We start from the raw sequence: 21,772 nt of genomic DNA on the forward strand, positions 1-21,772 counted from the left end.
GAACAATAGTGCAGCAGTAAGTGTTACAGACCAGCGTACAGCAGTTATGTCACAAATTCCTGAAATTTTAATCTCTACCGAGAATGTGACAAAATATTTACTATGTAGAACTGAACAGTCTTCTAGATGAGATTCATCAGAAAACCTTTTGGATTGTATGTCTTTGAATTTCCGCCATTGTGGCAGTCATGGGGTCTACACAGTTATATCTTAGGCTGGATACACATTACAGAAAATTTCTGCCCATGCAGCATCTCATACTTGTCGACTTTCAAACGTCGGCGTCCGGGAGCTGCATGGGGGAGGTGAGCATTTTGGGGGCGGGGCTATGCAGATCACGCCATTTTGGCCCGGTCCCCGCGACGTAATGATCTAATTCTGCCCACTTAGTGAAGCGGGCAGATGCGGGAGGCTGCCAAACTCTTCCGGGAGTCGGGGAGACCTACCCGGAATCCCTGAGTCTACCAGACATTCCAGGGGAGTTGACAAGTATGCATTATGTTTAATGATTTTACCAATGACTGAGAGTCCCGATCAGCATGTTGATTCATGTGCACACACTACACGTTTTACAGGATTTACCTTCAGATCTGTGCTCTTCAGCTGGCATATCATCGGCTGAAAAGATTGTGACTCTATAGAGATCTGCCTACACTGCTGGTCGTGAGCGCAGACACACTGCAAAATTTGCCTGCCATTGTTCCAACATTTATAGAGATTTTTAATCTGTTTATAAAATCAAATCAAGCGATATGATGTGTACGATAAAACATGATCGTGGGAGCATACACACTATTACTATATCGGGCCTAAGGGTTGTTTATTGTGTGATTGGCACGACATTTGGTAACCGTATTTGGTAACCGAATGGTTTAAATGTGGCAATTTCTTGGATGGCCATGAGATTTGTTCAGTTGGAGGGCACCTATTGTTTCAACCACTGCGTCAGCTGCATAGCTTTGTAAGCATCAAGGTGAGTTTAAAAAAAAAAAAGCAAAAAAAAACAACAAAGTTCCCAGAGTAAGGTGTAGTTGTCATATAAATACACCCTCCCCGTGAAAAACCCTTTAATATATTGAAAACAAAAGAATTCCAAGTGCTACGTTATGTAGTATACAATCATGATTTATAAACATGATGTTTGTATATTGTATATATATTCTCACATTTGGTACTTGTAGCTTGGGTGGTGTGTGGGGGGACAACAGATAGTGTATGTTACGCAGTTACAGCATTCACACAAAGGTCATTTACAAACTGCAAAACGTGGGGTCACAGAGTATTTCATCTTGTGCAAATATGTCTCATTTTATGCCTCACACATAACAAGGTGCATGAACACATTCCAGTAAATTGCACCTGTAAAGCCATTGTGCCGGAGTCCAAAATAGGAGGAAAGAGTAAAAATCTCACACATCACATTTTGTCTCCTACAGTACTGTCATACTTGCGTAGTCTCCCAGATCTCCCGCATACTGCTCACTTCCCTAGTGGGGGGCCTGGATGACGCCATCACTGCTGTGACATTGCACATTGCAGATGACGGAGATGGGAGATAAGCAAAAGTCGGAATATGTTATGGTGCATACACAAATTGCCGGAGGGGGGAGCTGGAAATGCCAACGCCGGCCCTCTGGGCAGGGGATTACATTTTATGGACATAGGGCTGTGTATGATGGACATGGAATATATAATATTCGATATTTTGGTTTGTTCAGTATATACAGTATATACTTTATTTCTCTTTCCATACCATTGAAGCTTAGTGGAAAGGAAAGTAAAAATATGAAACAGATATTTTATACTCACTGATGGTAGTTTTTACAAAGTCAGATTTTCTTGACTGAGTGCTGTACATAATTACTGTTCTATATGATTGAAATAATTAAAATGTCTGATATATCTGACAGCACTGTGCATCTATTTATACATGTAATATGTGCATCTATTTATACATGTAATATGTGCATCTATTTATACATGTAATATGTGCATCTATTTGTACATGTAATATGTGCATCTATTTATACATGTAATATGTGCATCTATTTATACATGTAATATGTGCATCTATTTGTACATGTGATGTGTGCATCTATTTGTACATGTGATGTGTGCATCTATTTGTACATGTGATGTGTGCATCTATTTGTACATGTGATGTGTGCATCTATTTGTACATGTGATGTGTGCATCTATTTGTACATGTAGGACCTCATTTAGAGTCGGACGCATAGTTCGTTTTAGGCGGATCCAACAAAAAACACTACCACGCATGTGCAGAAAGCCCCAAATCCGCCTGCATCTTGGAAACACTTAACACTTGCGACAGCTTGCGACTCACTACGAGAGAATGGGGTGAACATGGATTTGTGAAGGCGTGACCATGTAAATACATCCTAGTCGCAGTGAGGCGCAGACGCAACACACGTCAAAACAGGGCTAAAGCTGTGCGGCAGGAATTAGGTGGCGCAAGCGTTAGCTTCCTGCCGGAACTGCTCGCAGCTCGATAGGGTATTACGAGTGGGATGTAACTGGGGTTGCTTGCCACTCATAATACCCTACCAAGCTGCGGCGCACTCCCACTCCTGCACTTCTTAAATAGACTTTGCGTCCGACTCTAAATTGGGTCCGTAATGTGTGCATCTATTTGTACATGTAATATGTGCATCTATTTGTACATGTGCATCTATTTATACAAGTAATGTGTGCATCTATTTATACAAGTAATGTGTGCATCTATTTATACAAGTAATGTGTGCATCTATTTATACAAGTAATATGTGCATTGAGCAACTTCTAGATGATCATCTCCGGGAGCACAATGTCCTAGCACCTAAGGTAAGACAAGTTAGTACAGTAAGTTCTCTTTCTTTTACAGCAAATTAAAATATTTGTTGGAGGTTTAGTTCCAATGTATTATTGGTGGTCTAGTACAACGGAGGTGTTTTATAGGTATGGGCCTAATGATATACATGGCAGTGGCCATTACTGTAACACAAGACTAGCAGATAGTACCAAGTACACCCTACAAGAAGTTAGTGGTAGCAATGCTAACAATACAATTTGAGGAAATATGTAAATCATAAGAGACATTAGGCACTTATTTGTCAGGACACAGAGACCTGTACGTTCATGAACAAATAGAGGAAGAAGAGTCTTCTATCAGAGGAAATACCAAGAGCGAGCGACACATCACATCTGAATAAAGATAAATAAAAGCTATATAAACACTATAGCCCGGTATCCTGTTTAATGAAAATGTAAACTTTTCATATGTAAACATCTATAAGATGATTTGGTGTTCTGTGATTGTGTATACACACATAACTTTGGGTATGTTCATATGGAAGCACAGGTGTGTTTTTGTATAAATTTCTTTTTGTAAATATGATTAGATTGTTATTATTGTCGTTGATTTACAAGGAGCCACAGTACTCCGCAGTGCCTGACAATGTGGAAAACAAAGCATACATAAAACAGGGACATACAAAGTAGACTGAATAAATGTAGATGTGAAAATAAAATGTAGGGTGGGCCGTGCTCATGAGTGAGCTTACAGTGTAGTGACTGATCAGATAAAGTGTCTATCTATAGATGAGTGAACTTGTGTCAAAATCGTGGGCAAATCGTGTTTTACAGTGGAATAGTCCATCTTACAGAGGTGTGCAGTTCTGTCAATAAAGTTTGAGTTCTACAAGCGTGGGATCCCCCTGCTATAGAGAAAGCTAGCCCCAGGCTAGTGCCGCTTAGGGTTTGGGGGGAATTGTATGCTGCCTTCCCTCAGGCTGTTAGGGCTCTACCTGGCTCTCCTGAGATGTTGGCTGCCAGGATAATTAACAAGATTAGAACACCTGGAACAGCAACTGTACCACCCTAGTGGTCACCGTATAATAGACAGACCACTGCTCATAATACCAAAAGCGTAAAAAAACACACAGGAATTTCAAATAAACTTTTTCTATTATAAAATGAATAAACAACTCAGCAAAACCATTGTTCACTACTTTCATAAATATGGATTAATAGTTTCTAAAGCGAGAAGTTCTCTTCTCAAAAAATCCACCAAAAATGGCCCACACGATCTCACAAGCAGTAGACTATAAGAAAGTAACCGAGGCTCCCCTCATCGCCAGTCAGTCACAAGCGGATAGTATTGGAAAATGCTTGTGATTGGCTAATGGTGAAGGGAAGTCTTGGGGAATCACATTTTGACTATTTGGTAGTGGCGGTTCTTGTGTGTGGGTGGTGGTGTCTTTTTTATGTGGATTTTTATATGATAAAGTGGTGACCAAAAGTTTTTTTTTAATTCAGTTAGTTTATTTCAATATTATGTATGTGTGCTTATGTTTTTTTTTCCATCTTCTTTTTGGTGTAATGGCAGGTGTCTTAGGGATAGAGATTCACTATACTGGGGCCCCTGGAATATCACAGTTACCACTCCAGAGGTCCCAATGTTGCTATTTAACTTCTGTAACAGGGTTCCCAGCCTCTTTGTGTGGTAACACAGATGGCCAAAATTATTTTTCTGAAATACCAATGTTTAACCTCTTCAGTACGAAGGACGAGAGGGACTCTTTCAAAAGATGTGGCCCCTTAGAAGTTATTGTCTGTTGATCATGTGTGATCACCAGACACCTATACTACACTATCACTATCACCCTATACTACAGAAATCATTAAGAAATCCAGGGATAGGGGAGGATATTCCCCATTCTGGCTTCAGCAAACTCAGGGGTGCCCTCACTTGACAGTGGGGAGTCTATTCTTTCAATAGATGTGGCCCCTTAGTAGTAATTGTTTGGTGTCGCTAACACTAAGCAGCACAGGGAAGGATAGCGCAGATCTCCCACATCCTGGCTCCTGTATTGGAAAGGTGAATTGATGCCAAAGCAAGGACCCCGATGTATTTCTTGGTGATCAATATAAAAAATAAATAAAATTATTTGACGATTTTGGGTACATTTTCTTTGCCCTGTCGGAGTATAAGCAAACTAATGGAATTTTTTGAAGATTCAAAGTCTTTTGAAAAAAAATAATAATCAAGTTTTAATTTGTGGGGTTACTGCATAAACAAATGACTGATAATTGATGTTGGAATGTTATTAGCCCAAAAATGCTGAAAATGCCAAAATAGGCTCAGCAGTGAGTGAGAAAAGTCTCATCGATGAAGGGGTTACATATTGCAATAAAGTAAGCTAGAATCACGATAAAATAATAGTAAATAGATTAATTAATAGTGTGTTTGAAAAATGGAGTAAACTCCAGATGATTTAATTTACAAACAAAATATTCCGTAGTTCAGAAATTATTACAATGGTATTTTGCAACTTCTGGTTGCTCTTTGATGGGGAAGCACATTTTAGTCACAAATAACCCTATGTAATAAAGACCGTCCCCTTTGTTTCCTCTCTGTAATGATTAATTTAAGCCATGAATTAATCTAATCCTAGAAGTACTTTAGCATATAGAAGGTAAAGTGTTATACAATCCAAGTAGTGGGTTTAAAGTGATAGGAAGTTGGTGCTTTGGTGACTTTTGCAGAGTTGGCTTCTTCATAATGTTTCACATCTAGGCAGTACAGAGGCATCTCCTGAGATTGGGGAGTAGCCCAGCACATTCCTGTCCACGGGGCGGACCATCTAGGCTCACGTGTACAAAGCAAATGTTTTGCTCTGAGCATTAAGTGCACATTGTTGTAAATGAGGTGCAATAGTCATGTAGACTATTTTAGGAACTAATGGAGGAGTTTAACTTTTCATCATACCTAAAACTGGACCATTGGAAGACACAGAATCAGTGCTAGCAATCATGGAAAATGATCTGATTTCTGTGCTGCTGTACAGAGTGAAACTTGTGGTAGGGTTCAAGCTCTGCAATAAATGTATTTCTATTTTGTCTTCTTTCTCTTTACATATATATTATAATTATATACAGCTGTAGCACGTTCTCATGTCACAAATGGCACAGAAATAAATCTGCTCCTCTGTTATATTGCTTTTTTTATTCATTTATTTTGTATTCATTTATATTGTATGGTAAAAGGAACACAAACAAAAGAAGGAGGGGAGGGTCCGGGTACAAGTATTGCCCATGAAGTATTTACACTTATACAAACAGTAGCATGTGTCATATCCCTATATGTTCTGATTCAGAGGTCCAAAGCTTTTCATGGGGGAAGATTAACATAATAAGTTTTCATTTCACAATAGTGCATACTTGCCTACTTTGGGCAAGTTCTTTCCGGGAGAGCGGCGTGGCGGGAGGGTGGGGCGTGGCCAACCGCAGCATTTTTCCCTGACCCCCGTGTCGAAATGACATTTTGATGCGGGGGTGGGGCCAAAATGACGCGATTCACAGCGAATCGCGTCATTTAGGGACGACAGTAGCGGGATGCGGGAGATTTGCCTGCTCTCCTGGGAGTCCGTGAGACTGACCCGGACATTCCGGGAGAGTTGGCAAGTATGCAATAGTATAGAGTTCTGGCAATCTTCTCCAGGAAAGTTATGTGCAGTCAGCAATTTAACTGAGAGTAGCAAGGGTCCTGCTATGTTCTGTTCAATTTATATAATTTTCGGGGGGATATGAAGTGTATTTTCAAATAATTTTTTAGTGGGGAAGTTTTATAAAAATCGCTGCACAATGGTATAGAGGCTGAGGGAGAAAAAATAAAATCCTGTTATCTCAAGTACATACTCTGGAGACTGCCTACAAACTTCTACCAACAAAATAAAAAAAACACCTCATAATAAGCTTAGAGGTGAATTAAACACATTACAATTTTATTACATTGACAGTGCCATAGGGGCAGCACAGTGGTTAATGGTTAGCACTTCTGCTTCACAGCACGGGGGTCATGAATTAGATTACCGACCTTTGAGTTCTCTGTAAAGCGCTGCTGAATTAGTGGAGCTATATCAATAGCTTAACAACAAGCTGGGGAATATGCTTTCTAACTCAAAACATGTTCAATTTGAAATAAACTAGTAGGGATGGAAACCAATCCTACCATAATAATAGATGTCTTGCAGACCTCTATGCTGGATATATAACCTGGGAATGATGGACTTGTGCATTAACCATCCCCTGAACTGTTTGACAAATTTCTTCAACCTTTGCCTACTCTTCTGGAATGTCCAGGAGACCCCCTGAAATCTGGGTAGTTCTCCCAGGGGAGCAGGCCGTTCTCCCGCATCCTGCCTAGTTCCTAGTAAAGTGGGTGGGATCAGGGCTTCAAATACTCAATTTATTAGTCATAGTCTCCTGATTTTGGCTCAGCCCCAAGGTGAAATATTGCAATATCGGCATTGCGTCATGGGGTAAAAATGGCACATTATACAGCAACCCGTTCCCTCAGTACTTTCACTTCGCCTACACTCTGAGATCTCCCGGAGTGAAGTAAAAAGAAGCTGGCAAGTACAGATTTGAACTTTACCCCAATAAACATTTTTGTGAATTGTTTGTGGTCTACGATTAAAGTTTTAATTGCTGTAAACATCTTGTCTGCAGGGAAGTCTCCTGGACCTTATGGACTTCAGAGCACATTTTACAAATTCTTCGCTGAAGAAATAACTTTAAACATATTGAAGGTGTTTAACAATGGCTTTCCCCACAGAAGTATTCTAAACCCGGGGAAAGACACAGAAATGTGTTCCAATTACTGACCAATAGCCCTGTTAGACACTCACCCTGACATATTCTCTAAATTAATAGCCTAGACTCCAGTCTCTACTACCCAAATTTATACACCTTAACTAGATGGGATTTATCAATAGTCACAAAGTTCTAGACAACAGTATCTCTAACCTCCTAGTGCATTTGTCGTCCACTTCCACTCCATTACTTTTCTTTTCACTGTACTCCGCTTAGGCATTTGATCAGTTTCAGTAACTACTACTGTAACTACTACTACTGTAATTAAACGCTCCGCTTTTTCAAATGTGACAGAAACGGTCCAGGGTTGGGTGGGCTACAATTAGTGACCTAGAGGCTTTTCATCACTTATTAAAGCTCACCCAAACCTAACCTGTCCCTGTAAAATTCAAGCCTATTCAACACGATTGAAGTGTATTTCCACAAGGAGTATCTTTCCACTTAAGTTTGCACGCTTGTGCACAAGTGGAAGCAGGTGCTGTTTGTAAAATCTTGTCCCTAAACACACCTGAAGGGGAAAGTGCATTCCTCTAATAAAGTGAACTGGGAAAAATAATATTTTGCTGATTTTCTCAGATGTATAGTGCCTCAATAAATACAGTAAATACAATAAATACACTCGAAAATGAAAGCTCTTGTAGCAGATGATCCCAAAACAAAACTGTGGGGATTTATTAACAACAGTATGAACAAGTTTTGAAATGTTTTTCAAAAATAAAAAAAACATAACTTTTTGAGAAAATCTAAATTTTGATTTTGAAAATTGTACAATTTAAATTTTTATTGAAATATAATCCTGTGTTATATCCTATGAAGGCCCATAAAAAGATGAGACCTTGTCCAACTCTCTAGCTCAATCAGGTGCGCTACAAATGCAATTTAAAAAAATGTTAAAAGCAAATTTTTCATTAAAAATTGCAGCTTTAAAGACTTCAACTATAATTATAACTTCAAATCCAGTGTACATATCAGCCTAAGATTTGGGGGTTTTCTTTACACCCATGGCAGCATTTATTATACCAAATTTAATTTAAATTAGAGAATGTAAGGTAGAATTTTTTCTAAAATTGTGTTGATTTGATATGGAATGAGCCTAGTCTAATATGATGGTAGTTCTGTATACATTGGGTTTCGAAGCCATATCCTAACATCTATTTTAGTGTTGTACTCTGTACACAACTTCCAGAGTGTCCAGTCCTTCCTATAGTTTTCCAATTACTAACAGTACCAGACAGGGATGCCCCCACCTTAGTTTCACACTAACCTTGGAACCCACAGCATCAGCAATTTGAGCCAATCGGGACATTTACGGCATCAGCTTTCAGAACCATCTACACAAACTCTTGGCTGACATCATCTCGATTATGGTTACAAAGTTGGAGTCTTTCCTCCAGGCACTCCACAAGCTACTACATCAATACAGTAAGCCTACAACCGAGCCCCCCACATTCTCTACCTAGTTTATTGAAAGTCTAAGGGGTATGTTTACTAAACTGTGGGTTTAAAAAAGTGGAGATGTTGCCTATGGCAACTAATCAGATTATAGTCATTTTGTAGAATGTGCTAAGTAAATGATAACTAGAATCTGATTGGTTGCTATAGGCAACATCTCCACTTTTTCAAACCTGCAGTTTAGTAAATATACCCCTAAGACTGCTTAAACCATGAGAAATGTTTCTACCAGTTTCTGTTCTCATACCTTCCAATCACAACCTTTTAATGTCTAATACCGACATAGCATTCTCAGACTGGGTTAAAAAGGTTTATATAAATTGAGTGACATTGGCAACGTGTCCGTTGTAACCTTGTTCTCGAATCTACACATATGATTGCGCATATGATTTTTACAAATATCTTTCAGTTCAGACATTGCCTAAACTCAATTCTTGTGCCTCACCCCACACCTAATGTCCTTTCCCTCACCATTCATAAACTAATAACCAAGCCCCCTATGAGGGTTGCAATCTCTACACAGTATAATTTTTTGATTGACCCACCCTCTCTTCAGACGACTCACTCTATTCAGATGTAGGAATTAGATTTGACCTGTAGTTTTAGATATACTTGCCTGCTTTATGGACCTCCGCTGTGGGAGATCCTGGAGGGAAGATCCAAGGGACAAGCATAGGGGACTTACCGTAATTATGCATTTCGTGTCTTCAAGGACCCACCCACTTGAAAGTGAGGTAGGATCTGGGAGGGTGGCCTACTCTGCTGGAGCACTCACTAAAATTTGTGAGTCCCAGGCATTCTGGGAGAAAAGGAAAGTGTGGCTTTAGCCCAGAGGTTGGGTCAAATTTATTTACTCAGTTGTGCACCTTCTCACAGCCCTCCTCCCACATGAAATCATTTAATAAGTTGGTGTCCAGAAGTTATCTTACACCTAATCGGCTTCATAAACTCTACTTCAATTGTTCTTCTAATTGCTGGTAGTACCACTATGATCAGTGAGTTTCCTAATATTATACAAATTTGTGTTTCAACCACTGATCCCAGAACCGACTTTAGCGCTGCCCCTCCATTATATTTCAACGCAAGTGGGGTGGGATTACATGCGAATGGTGATCATTGCCTTTTGTCTCATTAAAATGAGTTTCATTTATATAAAATATTATGTAGAGCCAGCTGCCTATAGGTTCTGTTATGTACGTCTAGTCGCTATCCAATAACGATTGTCCACCTCCAGTTATGTGGTTCCAAAGTACAATGCGATTTAATAGCAAAAAGCAGCAGAGTGACAATTTAAATAAAATAAGTACAGTCGTTACGTTCGCAGGCGCCCTGGATCCAGCATACAGTCATTCAGTCCTGAAGTCTGTGGTCAAAGAGACTGTCTGCTGATCCCAGAACCCCTGCTTATATACAGTCAGTGATGCAGTGAAAACAATACAGATGATTTGGCATGTTTCCATAGGTTCAGACTTCAGTAAGGTCCAGTCTAATGCAGGTCATTGGCCAGTTCAAACGATGCCCTCAAAGGGTGGGGGTTAGCTCTCCAGAAGATGCATACTAATCTTCCCGCTTAAAACTAGTTCAAACTGGTCTATTTACATTACACACACAATACCATTCATGATTATTATTTATTCCCTATAACCCATATCTAGCATACCCAAGGAGCGATCCTTTAGGCGATTGAACTGGATGTCTGCGGATAAATAGGGTATTAGAATGATACCAGACATTATATGTTTCCTGTGTCCTGAACCTTAGATCTCACTAAAGTGTATATAACTATATTATTTAACTATAAACCCTGCCAGGGGCGAATGCAGGGTTTAGAAAGGGGGGTTTCCGCCCCCCCCCCCCCTTCCCGAAAAAACTAAAGATAAAGCGAGAGAGAGCAGCTCCATTTCAGCGAGTCCGAATTCTACAGCAGCCGCGGCGCTGTCAAGCAGCATCCGCGGCAGTGCTGTATTATACTACAATACAGCACTACCGCAGGGGCTTCTTTGACAGCGCCGCGGCTGCTGTACAGTATCGTTGGTTCCCAGAGGGGAGGGGTTTCTGGAGAACCAGAAACCCCCCCTGCGTGCGACACTGCCTACTACATTTCATTACAAATAACTATGTGTTGAAACTATTTTTATATGATCTAAATACAAGTGTATGTGTTTGTGTAAATGTGTGTATAAGTGTTCGCACGTGTTGCGGTTTATTACGCTCCACCACGCCGTAGCGTGCTATTCGCATAATTTCAGACATAGACAATCAGATTGACATATTAATTTGAAATGATCACATCCAATTATTTGACTTCCACAGCTTGATAAGGGTGGCTGGCTGTCTGGTAACTGTCAGAGTTTGAATGTGTGGCTCAGGGTTTTCAGGGATATTTCAGGAATTCTGGACCAAATCTCATGGTTCTTCCACCTAGGGTAACCTCGTGGTGTAAGCACCACTCAGTGCTTAGTGCTGTTTCCTCCTTCATGCTCATGGGTTTCATTATAATAAGTCTGAAACAAAATAGCTTTTTAATTCACATGCAAAATTTGTTTTACTTTCAAGATAAGATGACCGGAAGACTATTATAAATTCTATTTTTAAAGTTATGAAATGCTTTATCTTTGAGAATAAGCTCGTGTTTTACTTATAATTGTGATTTACAAATGTGACTCCATGTGCAAATTGTTGAATGAAGGGCGATATGTTTACTATTATTTATTTCTTTGTGTTTTTCAGTCTTTCAGTTTGTCAAGAAAGAAGATAGTTCACTATACCAGCTATGATCAAAGAAAAAGAGCCAATGCTGCTTTCCTGATTGGAGCATATGCGGTGAGTGTTTATTAATGGTGAACAGAAAAGGGTATAAATAGATGATGATGATGATGATGATGAAGGCTACTGTTCACAGTCTACTTGGATCTGAGATGAGGTTGTCTTTTGTCTCCTGCGTGTGTGAGCAGAGTGTTAAGTTCCTGACCTGCTGCAGCTTCTTTTCTGATCTTACCCTCTCATTGTCTGACAGGTTCTAATTCTGCCTTGTTAATATTTTATGACAGGACAGAAATAAATAGAGCGGATCTCATATGTCAGGGTCCGGCTCAGCCTTTGTGAACTTCAGGTGCACATCATGCCGTGTGCAGCAAACAAAGCAGTTTCTGAGAGTACTGTCTGCTGTTTAGCCAGTGTTAGTTTGTCAATAGAGACAACTGGAACTATCTGGACCCAGATTCTACATTACGAGCTGTAGTTTGGCTGAACAAGTTCTGTTATATTTAATGCCTGGAGCTTACAGATAGTGGTTTCAAAGACATGTCAGACTATTCCATGACTATAATGTTGAAGAGGTTGTATTACAGAAAATCAATAAGCCCTAGTAGTCTGGGAGTCTGGGGCCCCTATTTGTCTGCATCTAAGCATATAAAAGTGCAGATTGGCACAAATGTCATTGAGTTAAAATCTTTCCAAAATAGCTCTTATTAAACCTATAGAAAAAATACTCCAAAATCTTACTCCGTAATGTAAATCACTCTGCCAGGGTGCCACGTAAGTAATGTTGCAAATTATACCTGTTTTAGAGGAAGATGTTTGTAGTATACATTTGCTTTCTACCTATACAGTTCTTCCTTAGCAGGGTTTAAATTTGGTTAGTGGTGGGCTCAGTCTGGTTCAGCTGATATAGGTGCATATTAGGGGAGCCAAATGTAGGAATAATTTAAACAATATAAATGTTGTTCTTTTCATTTTTTAAATCAATTGTATAGTAACATATAAAAAGGGCAACAGAATGACAAGGCCTATATTTGCATATAATATGCTAAAAAATATGCACAAGAGCTGTCAGAGTGGTAAAATACTGTATTTATGTCTAAATGTGGAGTAAAAAAACGGTACCCCATTATGTTATGGGGTCTATTTAACAAGACCCTTCTAAAGTGAAGATTTCCTGTCGCTGCCTATCAGCTCCTCGGCGACACTGACTGGCCAAAGAGTCTTACCGTTCCCCAGGTCAGTGCAGAGTCCTTCTGGGCATGCATTCCTGTTCCTGTTCCTCAAAGTGTTGCCAAATACATTTGTGCTATTTCCTATACAGTTACTTTACCAGAAAGACGGAAGACTTTATAACAATGGGGGTCATTTCTGAACTGAAAAAATTGCATCCCCACACTGCATCAATTTGTGCAAATTAACCTGTTTATCTGTGCCACGAACACCCAGCCTGTCTCAGATACAGCAATCTGAACAGCTGGCCGTGACTGGCGTCACCTTAGTCACTTACTAATGAATACAGTTTTTCTGCCACCACAAAGGAGTTACTATGGCGTCCTTACGTTCACCAAACCACTTATTAATGTTTCACACTTTAATCACATACACATGTAGCATGAGCCTCCCTGGGCTTGGTAAGTTCACAGAGAATCACGGAGAATACACTAAATTAAATTTATTTAATCTGAAAAATGTTTTCAAGGCTTAGTTACAAAAAAGTTAATAACAAGGCATACACTAAGTTGCACAAATAAGTTTCAAAAAGAAAATAGGAAATAAAACCAGAGTCACTACTTACTAGTTAAGACTTGGGGGTAAATGTATGAAGCTGAGAGTTTTCCGGTGGGTTTGAAAAGTGGAGATGTTGCCTATAGCAACCAATCAGATTCTAGCTGTCATTTTGTAGAATGTACTAAATAAATGATAGCTAGAATCTGATTGGTTTTTCAAACTCGCCGGAAAACTCTCAGCTTGATACATTTACCCCTTAGTGTGTGTGAGGGAACACATTTATGAAATATGGGACATTTAAGTCTTGATAGTCCCCCTCATGAAAATGCACATTGTAATGTCTAAAGCAGAAGATTTTAAACCCTTATTACAGGCTCTTCACCCCTACCTTAGGAATTACATTTTAGATTAAGTCACATTGATTCCCAAAATAACACCGAGCTTTCAAAGTAAATGTATCTATCACTAAGATATATGTTGGCACCTCAGAGAATCTCTCACCTCTGCTCTGCTTGAGTAGCTAGTTGGTTTACAACTTTGGGCCTTCAAACTCCTCCGAGATGCTTATCTCTCTGGCCCTGGCTAGTTTCAAAAGACTCTAGGTCAATTGCACAGGGCACTTAGGTCAGTCAGCAAAGCATACTCTTGAGAGGTTATATAAAATATTCACATTGTCATACATGAATTCAACAGAAATAACAATCAGTCATTAGATATACTACATAATCATCACAATCTGGGACATGCGCCAATAAATCCAGCAATGTTCACTGCGTCTACGTACACAAAGAACACTTACTACAGCCTACAATTTCTGGGAGTGAACAGGGCGGGGAAGTGGCGTTTGTCTGTAGTCAATGTACAGTAAGGGCGTGCAAACTCAAGTGCATACAGCCATGTCTAAATCGAGCTTTGGGCATCTCAGAGTTACTTGTTTTTATGCCGTATCTCTTGCTCCAGCTACAGGGCTAGTCTAAGTCCTGAGTACTAGTGATGACAGTCTCGTATGTATGCTATAACATGTGTTTGCAATCAGGAGCAACTGTAAAAATATATTTTAGTAGACATTAAGAACATCCTATAAATAATAAATGTATTTCATGGGGAAAAAAATATATATCTTTTTTAAAGTCTCTTTATTTTTTCATGTTGGTTCTTTTGAGAATGTATATCCCACATAGGTATTGGATGTATCCTGCAGTGTCATCTATAGTTGAGTAGACCTACACCCAAGTTCATCAGTGCACAGATCTGCAGATCCACTCCTTGTTGAATTCGGGAGTGCGTAGAGCTGATTTATGTGCATTTTAAAACAAACGCACGTTGCGCTCAGTATGTGTGCCTTGATGAATCAGACCCTTTATGTTTCACAGATACTGTGACCTGCTCACTAATCACTGCTCTTCTGCTGGTCAGTCAGCACTGCCTGTCAATACTACTATGCCACTGGGATCGGTTTCAATATTACTAAAAAATGAATGTAATTATGCTCCCTTCTGTCTTGCATCTAGGTGATCTATTTGAAGAATATTCCAGAAGAAGCGTACAGAGCACTGCTAAGTGGCTCAAGCCCTCAGTATCTCCCTTTTAGGTAAGTAGTCTTGCTGACGACCCAGTATACTAAAGACATTGTAATCTCTCTGTATATGTTTTGATTTTAAACTTGGCTTGAATTAAGCTGATTATGTACCGTCTAAGGTTTTTTAGTTGGCCTATAGTTGTTCCTCATTCTGTGCATGCATTCTCTACCACTGGCTTTGACAGGCAGATACTACAGGCAATGCTTGCTCCCAGCTTTACACAAAGATTTCTATCCACGTGTCTTTTACACTGCAGGCGGATTCTTTACCACAAGTTAACTGTTCCATGTATCCAAATCATGCAATACATTGGCAACTTGTTCACTCTTGCTAATACACATATTTTCTTCTTGTATAAAATCAGTGTTTATAACACCCGTGAATGTGCGGTTTCTTTCCCATGCTACTCTGACTATCTGAACAGACTGCTTATTGTTCCATTGAAACTTCTAAATTTATCTATGTGTGAATATGCATCAGTATATGATGATACAACACTATTATCTCTACATTTTATTGTCTTTTTTCTTCAAATCTCTCTTATGTTAGATCATGTTTTATTTAGATTTGAATGAGAAATGTCCTAATTCATAAAATGTGTCAACGTGAATTCAAATGATCTGCGTACCCAATTATACATATCTTCAAAAAATGATATACAGTATGGGCCTGAGTTATTAAGCAGCGCAAGGGAAAAAAAGGAGTAAATTTGATCTTGAACAAACCATGTTACAATGCAAGGGGTGCAAATTAGATTATTATTTTGCATGTAAGGAAAACACTGGCTGTTTTTCAATGTAGCACACAAATGCATGATAACTTTATTTTTACATTGACATTTAAAGTTGATCTAGGACATGCCCTACCCCAACCATAAATCTGTCCCCACATTTTAAATTTACCTCACCCTCGAATGCAACATGAGTTTGTCAAGGTGCAAAGTTACTCCTTTATTTTGCTTTGCTCTCCCTAAAGGCTCAGACCTTATATCTCCCTTGTTATACTGTCAGTGGCCTTACTTGCTAATGAAAAGCAGGAGACACATTCAACAGACATTCTAGTCATTTCAAAAATATATTTTTTCATGTAAATCATACACATCATACACATTGTGCACTACAGTAATAACAACCTGCATTCAAGCAATTTAAAAATAAATTTTCTCCCATTGCTTTGATGATATAAAGACAATGATATGAATAATTGCAAATATTTTTAATGCACTGGGGCTAATATACAAAGATTTTGTAATAGTGGAAATCTTCAGAAACCCTTGGTAACCAATCAGGAGTTTGCTTTCATTGTCTGCCTTGAACTAGGTAGATAAAGCTTATTCTGATTGGTTGCTGTGGCCTAATGCATATTTGCTACTTTGGTCCATGTTGGTAAGTTACCTCTGAAACAATGGCGTTGCCTGTGCCTTTGATGACAGTAAAGACAATGGTTCAGGTTTTTGTTTAGGACAGATCCAGTTTAAATGTAGCCTTCTATGTTTTTCATTGCCTTGTGGTACTGCATGGGTTCAGCTTATACAGATCACATTTCCCTCCCTAGCTTTGTCTGAACACATGAACTTTTCAACTCGTGCATCTAGAATGTGAGATATGTGGATGGGGAAGATGAGAAGTTTTATATGAGTCAGGAGCTGTGCTTGGGGGTACCCACAATCCACTGCAATATTCTGTCAGCACTTGTATACTCGTACACCTTCTTACACTAGGAATAATACTAGACCACAGGTTATCAACCTAGGATACTCCAAAGGCTACGTCACACAGATTCAGGGTTAATGTGACTGAAAATTACATTAATTTATAAGTAAAGAATGCAAAATATACAAAACTCATCAGAAGGGGTATTACTAAACCATTAAATACAAAAAATAATAATATATATTTACACACATTATGGGGTGCAATGTATAAGCTAACACATTTTGGAGGTGTGGTGTGTGTTAGAAGTATTTACCATCACAAGGTGGTACATGTTAAATAAAAAGTTGACAGTCCCTGATCTAGGCAACAGCATACTTACCATAAATACCACACATCAGACGGCGCTAAAAAACAATCCTAATTTAAAGTAAGTAATCACATATATTGTAGTATGTAATTCCCTTTCTAGAATCAACATGGAAGTCCAAATTATCGGTATATTAAGAACCGAGCTAGCTACAATATTCAAAGATAGAGCAGCAATATAACTCCCACAATAGTAGTCACTTTCAAATAGTACGTGGATCAATTCTTCAAAACATCACGGTGTCCCCTTAGGGAATGCACTCACCAGACCTCCGTGATCAAACTGCGGGAAATCTTTCCACGATGACGGCTTCACTCTGGAGTTCACTCTCCAATGTTGTCACTGTTATCTGAGCTGCCCCGCTACTTCCAGGACACGATCTGAATGGACACACTCACCAAGCGGAGATGAGGCTCCACCAATCAGTGATTAATCAATATCGCAAAAAGCTCCTGATGTATAAGAGCTAGTATCCGACCATATGATTCTTCTTGTAACCACTTTCTCGGTCTGTATTTCCTCAAATCCACATATATAAGTTCCGCAATCTATATGATCGCTACGGAACTTGCTGGCGCTCTATAAATGTTGCTGATGATCCTCGGTGTAGTCTCTGTCTTATATAGGAAGCACCTAGCACCGGATCACTAGGACCATGCTGATCAGCTGTAGGTTACTCCGGGCGGCGCTCTCCGGTCAGCTCTTATACATCAGGAGCTTTTTGCGATATTGATTAATCACTGATTGGGGGAGCCTCATCTCCGCTTGGTGAGTGTGTCCGTTCAGATCGTGTCCTGGAAGTAGCGGGACAGCTCGGATAACAGTGACAGCATTGGAGAGTGAACTCTGGAGTGAAGCCGTCATCGTGGAAAGATTTCCTGCAGTTTGATCACGGAGGTCTGGTGAGTGCATTCCCTAAGGGGACACCGTGATGTTTTGAAGAATTGATCCACGTACTATTTGAAAGTGACTACTATTGTGGGAGTTATATTGCTGCTCTATCTTTGAATATTGTAGCTAGCTCGGTTCTTAATATACCGATAATTTGGACTTCCATGTTGATTCTAGAAAGGGAATTACATACTACAATATATGTGATTACTTACTTTAAATTAGGATTGTTTTTTAGCGCCGTCTGATGTGTGGTATTTATGTTTTAACCATTGTATCTTTGATTTAACTCCGTTGTGGATAGGAGTTACCATACATAGGCAGCTTTGAAACTAAGAGCCTGCGCTGTTTATTCTATCTATATTTGCTAGCATACTTACCAACCTTTGCTAAGTTCCTTCCGGGAGATCCCAGGCAGGGGGGGCGTGGTTGGTGGGCGGGAGGGGCGGGGTGCAGTAATGCGCATCATTTTGGCTCCGCCCCCACAACAAAATGACGATTTTGTCACGGGGGCGGGGCCAAAATGACACAAATCACGTCATTTTGAGGAGCAGATGCCATATGCGGGATATTTGCCTGTTCGCCCGGGAGACCTACCCGAATTTCGGGAGTACTCCCGGACATTCCGGGAGGTGTTGGCAAGTATGCAAATAGGTAGGCCATGAGCAGCCTACAACAGGGGATTCCTTCTGTACAACAGGGGATCCCTTACCCTCCATAAGGATTACTAATCTCCGGTGTCACTCAGTATTCTTGTTTTCGAGGTTATATCGGTTTCCTTATCATCACCCCTGACTCGTGCTTCATAAGTCTCCACCTGCGGCCAGCCTAGCTCCCAGCCTCTAACAAGCATTGCAGTGTAAAGCTGTTCTGCCTGTGCAGCTTGTCTCATCTTGCTTGGCTGTGATTTGGCCATAAATAACCTAATGTATCAGAATAAACCTAATGACGTGTCTGTAAAAATGTGGAATATGGACTACGATACATTGAAACCCTCTCACGTATATTTCACAGTGGAACATAGATACCTATACTCGAAGAAGGATTATATTTTAGTTTTAAGTTAGCATACTGGTATTAGGAATGTCATAACACAATCTATATGTATGTGGGCTGTTTCATTTTCCATAGTGAGTGCAGGTTAACAGGTTGTAAATGTGCATTGAAATGAGTAAGTTATGAAATATTACATGTGCCACAAAGGATGTTTATGTCACTGCTTCCTCTGCACCATGTAATATTTACTCTAACACAACAATATTACTTCCTCTCCTATTTCCTGAGCTGTTTCCTATGCTAACATCATATCACTGCAATGCCTCTTCCTGCCGCCAGCTGGGAACACAGTGAGACTGGTGTTATTAATGTCAGCTTTATCTGTTTGCTTCCATTTTGTTGGTGTCTAATGCAGAGAGTGGCATGGGGTCACATGCATGGTCTTGCTGTCACGCCCTCTGGCTTCATACTCACCATATATATAATAATATATATAATAAAGTGTCATGCAAATCCGTGGCCTGTGGTGTCCGTGGCCTGAAATGTGTTACTTTCACACAAAAGTGTCTGGTCTTTATTTATAGTTGTTTTTTTTTATCTGTATATGTGTCTCTATCTACCTTTAACTTGCTTTCATGCATCTACTATACTTTGCCTCTAACAGCATTCCCAAATATTTTGGCATGCATGGATAGTGTTTTTAAGTAATTTAAGTAAAGTGAATACTTGTTTGTTGTCATTAGGATTTCTGTAGTACAATTGTAACACTACCTTCTCTCAAAAGAGTTGTTAAAATAAATCATATTTTCTCCCTCTTTTCAGAGATGCTTCATTTGGGAACTGCACTTATAACCTTACCATACAGGACTGTTTGCAGGGGATACGCAAGGTAACTAATATACAAATATAATAAAGATATTTGTTAACACATGGTATACTGCATGTATTTTTTTATCATTATTCCTAACACAGTTTCCAAATGTTTCTTCCGATTAATGTTTTGTTACTGCAAATCCTGGAATTATTTTTTCTAAAGCACTAATCCATAATTACCCACTGAGTACCAGAACCTGGCGCGCACTGTGGTAGAAGTCAGCCTACACACAAATGGCCGCATTTATACTTATTATTATTTATATAGCACCAATCATATTATGCAGCGCTGTACAGACAATATGTAAGTCTCTGTCTTATTGGACTTTGCAGTCTAAAATCCATACCGTGTACAAATACACATACACTAGTGTCCATTTATCAGCCGTCATTTAAACTACCAATATGTTTTTGGACGGTGGAAATAAACAGGAGCAACTGGAGGAAACCCATGCAAACATGTGGAGAACATACAAACTCCACACAGGCAGGACCTTGATCAGAATTGAACCCATGACCCCACACCGTTGTGAGACAGCAATGCTAACCACTGTGCCACTGCACTGTCCATTAGACATATTTGCACAGTGAATGTACATGGGTGGGCTAGGAGTTGGCGACCAAGATAATCCCGACACCACTGACATCAGCACTAAAATTCTGAATACTGTAATGCAGACCTGCACTCAATTCCGACTTGCTAAAAATATGTCTGTGAACAATTCCGGCATGAGAACATAGCGTCAGGGACATTCATGTCACTTGGAAGCCCGATTGTTACATTTATGCTATTAAGGGGGCAATGGGAGGGCCCGACGGGTGTCTCCTGTCCAGCCCTTCCTAAAACAAATTACACACCCGTCGGGTCCTTGCATTGCCCCCTTAAAAGCATACACTGCAAACACTATCTCTCTATGAAAGCAAGTTAAAGGTAGATAACCATGTAAAGATAAAAAACTATGAATAAAGACCAGACACTTTTGCGTGAAAGTAACATAAATCAGGCCAAGTACACCTCAAGCCACGGATTTGCATTGTGACCCCATGCCACTTTCTGCATTAGACACCCATCGGGTCCTCGCATTGCCCCCTTAAAAGCATAAATGTAACAGTCGAGCTTCCAAGTGACATGAATGTCACTGACGCTGTGTTCTCATGCTGGAATTGTTCACAGTCATTTTTTTAGTTTTAGTTGGAATTGAGTGCAGGTCTGTATTACAACATTCAGAATTTTACTGCCGATGTCAGTGGTGTTAGGATTATCTTGGTCGCAAACGTGAGTTCCACGGAATGTACACAGCATATGTACATGTATATGTTGAATCAGAAGCATCTCAAGTTGCATCCAACTAAAAAACATTAGTATTTGCGCCAGGCATTCAAGTGTGTATACTTACTCCTAGTGTAGAGACAGTGTTTGGAGTAAATGCTAAAGTCACATTACCCTGTTTGTATACAATATAATATATAAACTGGAGCGAATAGTGCCTTGGCTGTAGGCTCCCTAATCCATGTTTCAGCAAAGATGTCTGTACATGCTGAGGACTTCTGCAACGACTGAGCCCCATACAGACCAAAACAGTCTGTCTATTTTTGTCCCCCTAAAAATATTGGAAGGTATGTTACTGATGGTATTCTGTCTCAGCACTTGTTCATGACATGCTCTGAATACTCTTAGGATTAAGCACTGACTCGGAGGATTGCTGTTTAAATGTAATTCCCAGAATTGCTTCCTCCAGCAATTTGCATATAGTTTTGGAAACAAACAGTGATATTCATACTTGAGATAGCTTGGGTGTATATGTCTCTGAATA

The 21,772-nt window shown here is 39.7% G+C and overlaps 1 protein-coding gene across 5 annotated transcripts in view; it reads left to right on the forward strand.

The window, feature by feature from the left end:
• Window positions 1-21,772, forward strand: part of CDC14A (cell division cycle 14A) — a 79,651-nt gene that overhangs the window by 26,996 nt on the left and 30,883 nt on the right. For 4 of the 5 annotated variants that reach the window (XM_075182539.1, XM_075182542.1, XM_075182540.1 and 1 more), the window contains exons 4-6: window positions 11,836-11,928; window positions 15,108-15,187; window positions 19,908-19,974. In XM_075182539.1, coding sequence (XP_075038640.1) covers window positions 11,836-11,928; window positions 15,108-15,187; window positions 19,908-19,974 — 240 coding nt within the window. Of the gene's footprint in view, window positions 1-5,646; window positions 5,860-11,835; window positions 11,929-15,107; window positions 15,188-19,907; window positions 19,975-21,772 lie in introns of those variants that run through there. The other variant, XM_075182541.1, reaches the window with a different exon arrangement.

This window comes from Mixophyes fleayi, chromosome 8 (genome assembly GCF_038048845.1).
Source record: "Mixophyes fleayi isolate aMixFle1 chromosome 8, aMixFle1.hap1, whole genome shotgun sequence".
Classification (NCBI taxonomy): domain Eukaryota; kingdom Metazoa; phylum Chordata; class Amphibia; order Anura; family Limnodynastidae; genus Mixophyes; species Mixophyes fleayi.